The 11,060-nt window shown below is 38.5% G+C and overlaps 1 protein-coding gene across 1 annotated transcript in view; it reads right to left on the minus strand.

Moving 5' to 3' along the window:
* Window positions 1–7,932, minus strand: part of hsd3b7 (hydroxy-delta-5-steroid dehydrogenase, 3 beta- and steroid delta-isomerase) — a 32,084-nt gene extending 24,152 nt beyond the window's left edge. Inside the window, exons 1-2 of the mRNA XM_034191323.1 lie at window positions 7,769–7,932; window positions 3,031–3,186 (exon numbers count right to left, since the gene is read on the minus strand). Coding sequence (XP_034047214.1) covers window positions 3,031–3,186; window positions 7,769–7,922 — 310 coding nt within the window. The 5' untranslated portion in view covers window positions 7,923–7,932. The remainder of the gene's footprint in view (window positions 1–3,030; window positions 3,187–7,768) is intronic.
* Between the last annotated feature and the right edge of the window lie 3,128 nt (window positions 7,933–11,060).

The following is an 11,060-nucleotide window of genomic DNA, read 5'->3' on the forward strand; positions in this document are numbered from 1 at the left end:
ATGCCCATTGAAGTCTGCTCCTATCACCACTCTTTCATGCTTGGGCACACTCTCCACCACCTCATCTAACACACTCCAGAAATCTTTCTCCATCTCACAACCTACCTGTGGGGCATATGCACTGATATTCATCATCACCCCTTCAATTTCCAACTTCACACTCATCACCCTGTCAGACACTCGCTTAACCTCCAACACATTTTTAACATACTCTTCCTTTAAAATGACCCCAACACCATTTCTCTTCCTGTCCTCACCATGGTACAACAACTTGTACCCACCGTCGATGCTCCTGCTCTTACTTCCCTTCCACTTGGTCTCTTGCACACACAATGTCTACCTTTCTCCTCTCCATCATATCAGCCAGCTCTCTCCCTTTACCAGTCATACTACCAACATTCAAAGTCCCCACTCTCATTTCCACCCTTCTAGTTTTCTTCTTCTCCCGCTGTTCGTGGCAACGTTTTCCTCCTCTTCTTCGTCGTCTTCGCCCAGCAGTAGCCCAATTTCCACCGGCACCCTGTTGGGCAACAGCACCGGTGGTGGACGTTGTTAACCTGGGCTGCGACCGATCCGGAATGGGAATTCGATTCTGAGTCTGCATAATTGGGTTGGCTTGTTTTACGCCGGATGCCCTTCCTGACACAACCCTCATTTATCCGGGCTTGGGACTGGCATTCAGAATGTACTGGCTGCACACCCCATGTGGCTGAAACTCTGCAATTCTTCTAATTATTTACATCTTCAAAGATAGAGACATCCCTCCATCTCCTGTGGTCTTTATACAAAGAGTGCTGTTGCCACTTATCAAATCAATTTTATTTATATAGCGCCAAATCACAACAAACAGTTGCCCCAAGGTGCTTTATATTGATTGTAAGGCAAAAGCCATACAATAATTATGAAAAAACCCCAACGGTCAAAATGACCCCCTATGAACAAGCACTTGGCGACAGTGGGAAGGAAAAACTCCCTTTTAACAGGAAGAAACCTCCAGCAGAACCAGGCTCTGGGAGGGGCAGTCTTCTGCTGGGACTGGTTGGGGCTTATAGCACCACCATTTGGCCCTGTGTTGGAATTACAACTCAAACATTGGTATCTTTTACAGATGACAGGAATGGAGTACGGTTACTGCTTATACAGTGCCACCGGGTGGCAAGTTATTGGAAATATAGCCTAAACCTTAATTTAACAGTCACCAAACTAAACTTTTCAGATGCTCATTACTGAAATGTTGCCATACATTTTTAAACAGTCAGTTAAGTACAGAGTTGCATTGATCAATACAGATGATTAGGTCTGTATTTTTCTTTCATGTTTGCATTACGTGTCTCAATAAGCACTAGAACAAAAATACAGAAGTTGTCCTTTAATACAGGGAACGGACATCTTTGGCACAGATTGACTTGTTATTAATTTCTGTCTCGACAGGATGCCGGCGATCACTTAGTTTCCTCTCAAACATCACAGATCCTCCAGCACACATGGAATGAATGAACTTTAACCGACACTCTGCCTCTGTCATCACGGTCAGATTGTGGAAAAACAGTATCAGTTTTTCCAAGGTCAGTGATATTTTGTGCTGCAAGAAAGCAGTCATTTCTTTGCTCTGGGGAAAAAACTGAGGCCAAAACACGTTTGGAAAACATTTGCAATAGTCTGAATTTTGTTGTTGGGTAAAGACAAAAAGCCTCATGTGACACTGAAGGGTGAGAGAAGGAAGATCAAGCCAGTTTCCAGTGGAAGGACGAACGCATTAAACTCCCCAGTTGTTTAAACTTTGCTTTTACATAGTGGCGAGTGAGAAGACCGGATGTACGTGCTGTAAATTACAAAACAAGCCAGTAGGAGATGCTCATGGTGACACCATCAAGTGATTTGGGAATGACAGTTTATCTCCAGCTAAATCTCTTGCTGAGCTAAATTTCCTGCTGAAATTCTACTGTACATGCATTAATGGTAAATATCCACCAGGTGGAGATTTTGCTCCATTTCAAGAACCTTGGGACATGGCAATGACCAACCTGTTGCTTACAGTAGTAGATATCTATGTAGCTTTCTCGATAGATATAAAGATACTGTATATAGCTATATCCACATATAGATAAATATACACACTGTACAAGATTCCTGATGTGACCCCATAGGTTTTCTGAAGAGCAATTCTGAAGCTTAAATAGGGCGACTAAATGTCGACATCTCTGCAGTATGTAACTCCGCTTAACTCCCGGTGAAACCATAAATGGGTAAAGAGGTGGAGCATGGACAACACCAGCGTGACCAGAGTGGTACAAATGAAGCCAGAACCTGCCCTCAACTTGCAGTTACCACACAAGTGAAGCTAAGGCTAACTGTCGCTCAGGTGTTTAATGAATGCATAATTTTTAATGGTGCTAATATACAAATTAAATGATATTAAACTTTTACTCAAGGGAAATACCAAAGCACTGACATCTTTAATGGTCCACTATAATAACAGTACAGCCATATTATCTCAGATATTTGTAATAAAATGCTTAGATAAGCCAAATAATCCACTCAGGTAAGGTAGCAGGAACTGCTAAGGGAGCTGTCACTCAAACTGACCACAAGTATTCATAACTTTACAACTTAAACTAGCCTATATAAAGAAGAAGAAAAAGAAATATTCACCTGTAGCGTTGTCGTGAAGAAGGAACCTAGCTACTAAGACCAAAACCGTTTTTGTACCTGGCTGTAAACATGTTTACTTGTGTTGTAAATTTGAATATTTTAACAATGGGGGAGTGTCTTGCTTTTAGAACCAGCTTCAAGCAGCCATTCAAGGAACTGCAAGATTTTCCTCTTCCGCGTTAGCTTCTGTTTTCAGTACCGGAGGTTGGTGCTTGGGGAAGATGAACCTTGGAAACTGGTACAATGTGAGGTCAGAGCAGAACAGGTGTGGGTTTTGTCTGCACTCTTGGTTTCATACAGTAAAATATTCAGCTGCACCACATCCTTTACCCTCATCTCGATCCATTTTTCTTTCAGTCCTGACGGTTTCTGTCTCACCTGTGACGTTAACAGAGTTTATGAGTGAATCTGGGACTCTGTGCCAGACGTCCACCAGGCTGGCTGTGTGTATGACGGCGTCGGCCCCATGGCACGCCTCCAACACAATGCTGTAGTCTGTGATGTCACCCTGAATGACCAGCACCTTTGTCCGGTCTGAGAGAAAGACAGGAAAACATCACAATCTCATGCAACGTTGTCCCACAGATCACACAAAACTCACACGAACCACATGTGAGGAAAACCTGTGCCAATTCAACATGCAGATCCACCTCAGGCTCGCGGAGAAAGTGCTACACAAATATATATTTATTTATTTATATATATATATATATATATATATATATATATATATATATATATATATATATATATATATATATATATATATATATATATATATATATATATATAATGTCAGGATGGGGTGTACGTTTCTACTCTGACTTGCCTATGACTTCAGTGGAAATGTGTTCTCTTACCTCTGTTTTTATTTTATTTTATACTAGAGCTCTTGGCAAAATTCTATTCTACCTGCATTAATGCTAAATGTCCATCAGGTGGAGACACTGGTCCATTTCAAGAACCTTGGGACACAATGATGACCAACCTCTTATACCGGTAGATGAGTGAAACTAGAACTTTCAGTTAGATAACCTTCAACAACTTAACTTTAGAGGATGACACGAGTTCACGTTCGTGTCTTTGTCGGTTCCACTCATTTTCTCTTTTTAAGCTTTTACTTTGTAGTAGGAAACGCTTGCGTACTTTGATGTGTCAGCTAAAAACCTTTTGTTTTTTTCCCCTTTTATTTCTGCTGTGTAAGAGGCTTAGATCTGTCCCTATAGAGCATAAATGTCCAAACGTTATCAGCGCCACAGATCAGAATTTTATTGTGATATGACATTGTGTTTTATCACCCAGATCTACTTCACAATAAAAGCAATTTATTACACTGATGTTGGTTTTGAAAGAAACACTGTAAATAATTGTTCTGTTAAAAAATTTGCCAACTTTATCGCGAACAAACAAGCAAAATTACAAAATGTGAGCAAGTATATCTGATAGACTTCAAAATTTTCAGTAATTTAACATTTTTGAGATTCCAGAATTTTGTGCATTTTTTTTTTTCTTATTCTTGTGTTTGTTTACCTGTGATCATGGTCAAGCAGTATTAGAGAGAATACAAGCAGGCATTTATGTGTATAAGTGAAAAATTCAGAATGTTCAGATTGTTAATAAAAATTAAAACTAATTTCATACCTTGAATGAAAAAATTTGCCTATGTCACTGGGGCCTATTTTTACGGAATTAGTTTCAAGAGACAGAGGCAAAGCGACGAGCTGCCGTTCATTTTCAATCAGAGTAGGCACTTTGTAGCCACAAGAGGCAAGCGGTCACTATGCCACTAGCTAGGCGGGATCAAAATAGAGAAGGTCTGTTTTATGCAAATCAGCAATGTGACACAGCGACTGCTGAAAACACTCAAACAGCTGTATTTCTGTATGAATGTAATATGTTGGGAATCGCAGACTTTGGATCCATTAAGCAGTCTAGCACGGCGGAAAAACTCAGTGAGTGTCAGGTTTTTAGTTTTTAATCTATTATTAAACATTGCACACATTAACACCAACTAACCACGAGCTGGCCACGCCCCGGGAACACCCATCAAGCGACAAATGCCAAACTGCTTGTCGCTGTCATTTCTAGCTAATCTAAGTGTAGGGTTCAAAATATCTGCCACTTTGTTTCATGTTATTCCTGTTTTTTGATCATTTATGAAAAAATGTGGTATGTTTTGACAGTAAACAGCAGGTTACGTTTGTGGTTTAAATCTCCATGGCGATATATCCAAGATTAAAGAGAACCAGACTCAAGTCCTTGAAAATCCAGGCTTTAGGTTTATGTACGCCGCGCTGATCTGCTGTCCTTGACATGTTTAGAGATAAGAGATAAAGTTCTTTTATCATAAAATGCGGACGGACTTTTGAACGTGGACTCAGGTCTGGTCGCTGCAGTTCAGACAATTATTTTCAAACGAGTCCTTTTGCACAAAGTACGAATAAACACACAGTCAACATCTGATTTTGAAACCTGCTGTGTGGAAACGTTGTGTTGTTGTTTGATCCCTCAGGAGGAGAAACTGTCGCTGCAACACGATCTGAGAGAGACTGACGGCTTTTTCCACCGTGGAAAAGATACGTCATTTACGGCCGAGGAAATTCCTTACAAGATTGCTTTACAAGACTCATTTACTTCTCTCTGGCGAAAAGTAAAGTGTGACAACAGAAGAGCATGTGAGCTGCCTCAGATTAGAGGAATTAAGGTTTCCATGTAATCTGCAGGTGGTTTCTGTGAGCGATTAAAGAAGTCACTTATGAAAAAATCCTTTCGATTCACCTTAAGCCGTGAGGTTTCATTTTAAACATGCCAAAAGTTCCACAGTTCCACGCCTGTGCATCTTAACATTTTCCTGCGATAAGCACAATTTAGGCTCAACACAACTCGTTTTGGACCTCTGTGACATATGAAAAACAACAAAAAAAACAACAAATAAAATTTAAAATAACACAAGCAGCACAAATAAAATATTTAAAGGCCAATAAACAAAATATTACAAAAACAGTCCAATAGAGTGCAATAAGAACTGAAATATAAAATATAGATTAACATGTATAGAACAAAGTTCAAAACTGTATCAATCAAATAAAACAAAAATGTGACAACAGCTGGAATAATCAGACATAACCACCGTCTACCAGCAGGGGGCCAATGACAAGTGCTGAACCTTACTGTAAATTTTGAAAGACATTTGCGTCAGAATCTAATTCTTGTCCTGAATGATTCACAATCAATTCAAAACTTTCTAAAAGATTTTTTAAAGTAATGTCTCCGTTTTGATTCAGTTTCCATTGCTTTTTACCCTTCCATACAACAGTTTGCACCATGTTAGCATTAGCTTGGCTCATTAGCAACAAATTCATCTTGCTCCATCTTCATTAAAAGCAAGTATGTTGGGTTCACTTTGGATTCTATAAAATCTCAGGTAAGGAGGTGTGTCAAATGACCAATTCAATGTGCAATCTATGCACAATGAAGGTCAAGCATTTCGGAAACACAACAAAAGCTCGTGCACATTTAGCACATCGTCACCCCAAGCTGAAAGAAGCTGAATGGCAGCAGCGGCAACACCAGCCGACCAGCATCACTTTAACAAACCTCCAGCCAATTGTAAACAGGCAGAAAATAAAACTAAATTAAAATGAAATAACACTCCTCCCACCCTGCCCTCCCCAACTGTTAAAATCTGGGATTGCCCCTGGGGTGACTAACAGCTGTCAGGCTGTGAGGGTGGCACCTAAAGAGGGCGGACCCTCAATGGAGACTCCCAGACCAGACGTAGGTGTAAAAGAAATCGCTGTCTTTATTCCAGGCTTAGATGTGGTACACAGGTTATCAGTCAGCGGAACATATATAGGTACAAACAGGGCTAGGCAAAAACACAGCCATGGTCAAGCAGGGTTCAGAAGCATGAACAAACAGATTTCAGGGCTGAGGCAAAAGGCGCAGTCAGAGAAACAGAGCAGATTTCAAAAAACATGGCAAGGCACAAACAGGACAGACAAGAGCTGGAATGTGCACTGAGACAACAAGCTGACAGACGTGTGGTGGCTGGGAGGAGTTTAAATAGGCAGGTGTTAAGGTGCATGTGCAGGTGAATGATCTAGAAAGGGGGCATGGCTGGAGGACAAAGATTGTGCATGGTGCAAATAGTGAAGAAGGACTACACAAAGTGAAGGACTACACAAAGTGGAGTGATGAAAGAGACAAAGACACGTGAACAGGTGCAAAACTAGAAAGAATCAAAGACAGGAGGGCAGGTGTGGGGCGTGGAATGAAAATAAACCAATGGAATGTGTTAATGAAACAGAGAACAAGGAGCAAACAGAAATTGAGGGCAGAATACAATATTACTATGAACAGAACCTGAACAGAGCATGAACACGAGAATGAAAAAGCGAAGCATCAGATAATAAATGTAGAAGAAAGACTACATGAAAACTCGGTAACGTATATCTTCTATTATAGATTCCAAATCTAAGGTGGAATTCTACAAGTGTATATTAAGGTACATCGAAATATCTTTAAAAATAAAAGAGTAGAGCCACTTAGGTGCCTGGTCTTGAGAACCAGGGATGGTAGGTTGAAAAGCTTTTTTATCCTATGGGAACTCTAACTACATAGGAACTGATCAGGCGACAATAAGAAAATAAACTAAGACCAAACTAAACCGGAACTGACTAAGAAATAAACTTTAAGTAAACAGAGACTATGTGGAAACAAAAGCGGACATTAAAGCACAACAGATACGAATGATAAAAATGATAAAAACACAGACTGACTGAACAAAACAAGAACGGAACCATATGGCCAAAGTATGAAAAGTAACAAAGAGGCAAAGCACAACAATACAGAGAATAAACACGTGACAAAAACAAAACAACTAACAAATCAAAGATGGGGAAAAGAAAGGAGGCAAAGTAAAACCATAACCCGGATCAGGACCAAAACCTGACTGAAGTGACAAAATGACATCAATCACGAGAAGAAAACATGAATAAGATCTACAGACTTCTCCAGAAAACAAAAACAGGTTTTACAGAGAAGCACAGTTTTGCAGTAATTTTCAGAGAAGCTGCTGAAAGTCATAAAAAGCTTTTATTTTGTTTGTTCTTACCTGTGCTTTGGTTAATTAAACTTGTGTCTACGTGTTTGTCAAACACTCGGACCTCCGTCAGTCTCTCTTCTTTCTCCAGCAGGACTCGTAACAGGTGTCTGCCCAAGAAGCCACAGCCGCCTGTGATGACATAAACCAGGCCGGGCTCGAACATTGTGCTCGGAGCGCTGAAACCCAACTGAGGGGCTGCTGCGGCGCGGTGCTTATAAACCCACTGTCAAGTCACAGCAAGAGCACAAACACTGTACATCCGCCTCTGCCTTTCAGAATAAAATGTTGCCAGCGGAACCTGTGAAAAATAAACCAACAAAATAAAATATCGCCACATATTATATATAAAAAATTATAATATGAACTATGAGGATAATTTAGAATATTTTATGACTCTATAAGCTTCCATTTTTATCAGGTCATAATGTTCATGTTGTATGCGTAAAGGTTGCCTCTAAATAAAAGCGTGTGTGTGTGTGTGTGTGTGTGTGTATATATATATATATATATATCTCACATTATAGGAAAACATTAAATATAATTTACGGCATACAGAAAGTTAATGTTGGACTCCACTTAAATTATGTGTGCAAACATAGGTAGAATGAACAATAGGAAATAATTTAAGCACTCTACCATGGTAACCAAGAATTTGTCGAATTATGATTTATTCAGGCCTACTGAATATACTGTATAATTTCAAAATTACTGTAATAAACTGGCAGAGCTAACTCTGAAACATGTCTTGGTGCAACTTGCATAAACATGCACTCTGTTAATTGAAATATTAATTTTTGCAAAATAATTTATATCACTACAGACTGTGGTTGTCAGCTACCAAAATATGTTTTTTATGGAAACAGATTGCAATGGCAGCTTATTATCCAGACGTCCCACAGACCTGAGTTACATACATTTTGCCAAATTAAAAAAAAAACCCTATCTTTAGCATTTTTGTAAATAAGGAAAAATACATTAAAGTTATTAAAAATTGATTTACAAAATAATGTTTTCAACATACATGAGCAGGAAACATTGACATTTAAATAAAACAGCTCATAGACAAATAATATTTTTTACTGGTCACTTCACAACTTGCAGTTCAAACATGTTTTTAAACAAACATGTTTGAACATGAGATGAACATAACAGTCACACATGTTACAGTGGCAGAAATCAACTCGATTTCACATTTCCAGAATGAACATTTGTCCAGAGTTTAGTGTTTCACTCAGGCCTCATTTGAGGATGACTTCATGTCACAGTCGAACAGTGTTTGGTGGAAATTGTTACCACATAATTGTTACAACGTATTTCTTGCTTTCTGATTCCTTTAATATCAGCTGCTTAATTCATATTTGCAGTGAGGCATGATATTATAATTATCCAGGGTAAAACATGTACATTGTACACAATATAATTGTAACACCTGGATACAATCATTTCTGTATGTAAAATGCAACATACTTATTATGGTAAAAAAAATAATAAAAAAAAAGAAAAGAAAGAATAATAATATAAAAAGCAACAGTGATCATTGTGTATAATTTCCTGTAATCACATTATACATTCAAGTATTGCCAATTAAGTTAACACATTTCTAGCATAAGTGTTTGGTTCCTTCGTGGTTAAAGGTAAAGTCAGAGCAGGTTTATCAGCTCAGACAAATGCTGTCTCACAAAACTACTGTAATAATTGGGTCAGAACGTCTGAAACACTATAGTGCTTTATTTTAAAACAGGTTTGACCAACATTATCAGAGGATACAATTCAAATGAATTCATTTTATTTAAAGTAGTTTGTGTACATAGATCTATTTACTATTAAATTATTTTGTTAATATACTTGCTGCTTCACAGTTGCTTGCAGTGCTGCTCACGAACCAGTTGGTGGCAGTAGTGCACTGAGTTGGCTTAAAACCCGCTGTTTAACAGAGCAGAAGAAGAAGACTTAGCTGAGTTATAGCACTCAACTCCGTTCTGTTTTAGCAAATAAAAGTTTGTGTTCCACAAGTTAATTCGCCTGTTCAGTGTCTATACTATGATTAATAGACCACTGAGAGCAGAAGAGGAGACTAACGCTGGACGCTCGTCGACTGGGATTCCTCAAAGAACCACTACATAGCTACCATCAGTTAGCAGCTAGCTTCAAATGGCGCGGCCTTTGTACCGTGATATCGACCCTGTGACTATCAAAAGAAGGTAACGGAACCTGATGTGAGCACAAATTCGTTTTAGCCAGAAATAACAAACTTGCTTGAAGCTTGATTATGCCAGCCATAGATTAATGGGAACCAAACCAACACATTTTTGACTAGCATGGAGCTAACGTTAGCCACAGAGAGGCACAGGCCTAATTAATATTTTGACTAAAACATGAGTAAAATATATACTCTCTTTTATTAGGTGTTGACGCAATTGAAGTTTAAGTAATGTCAGTGCCCAGAAAGAGACTTTATGAAGATAAGCTTGTAATAATATTTTTCAATTATTGCTTGTTTCCCCCCAACAGCAACGGCTGCAATAAGAGTTGTTGAATCAGTGAATCCTCCATCTGATCAGTGGGTTGAGTGTTTGCCTGCAGTTGATTCACATCAGCCCGATTATCCCGAGGTTTGTACTATAATGGTTAAATAAGATTGTATAGTGTCTTGTGCCAGTAGATTCTAAAATTCATGTTCAGCAAGCAAAATATTCAAACATTTCTGGCAAGAAATACTCTAACTGTTCTATTTGGGATATAATTTGAAAATAGAGTAAAATCTGTCAGTAATGACGTTGTATATGCTAACTTTCCTTCCTTAAAGAAATAATTTACAGGCCCTGTTACTCAATAAACATGTTTGTTTATTGCTGATATAAAGTTTCAGAATTTCTTATATAAAAAAATTTGTGTCCCTTGCATAATGTTTCATTTGCATAGTGTGTGCATGCTGTCTATGGTACCATACACTTGAAACAGAAGGACTTTTATGCTGTACTACTGAGGTTTCCACCTTATCTGTGGTGGAAAAACTGACCTGTGCCAACAAAAAAAATAATTTTTGTAGATTCTTTTGGAATAGATCTGAGTAAGCACCAGAATGCATTTGAGATTTCACATTTTTCAGGGGGACAACCACCAGACCCCGCCAGGGCCTTGTCAAGATCTTTCAAGTTTTTTTTTTTCTTTTTTTTTTTCTTTAATGTGTATTTTTTATCATGAATTTCCTCAGGAAATTTTATTGTAATGTGTTTGTGTTAAAACTGTTCAATTTTGCTTTAAAAATTCTGTTCAATTATATTGTCGTATCTGACTGTCA

This window comes from Thalassophryne amazonica, chromosome 16 (genome assembly GCF_902500255.1).
Source record: "Thalassophryne amazonica chromosome 16, fThaAma1.1, whole genome shotgun sequence".
NCBI lineage: Eukaryota > Metazoa > Chordata > Actinopteri > Batrachoidiformes > Batrachoididae > Thalassophryne > Thalassophryne amazonica.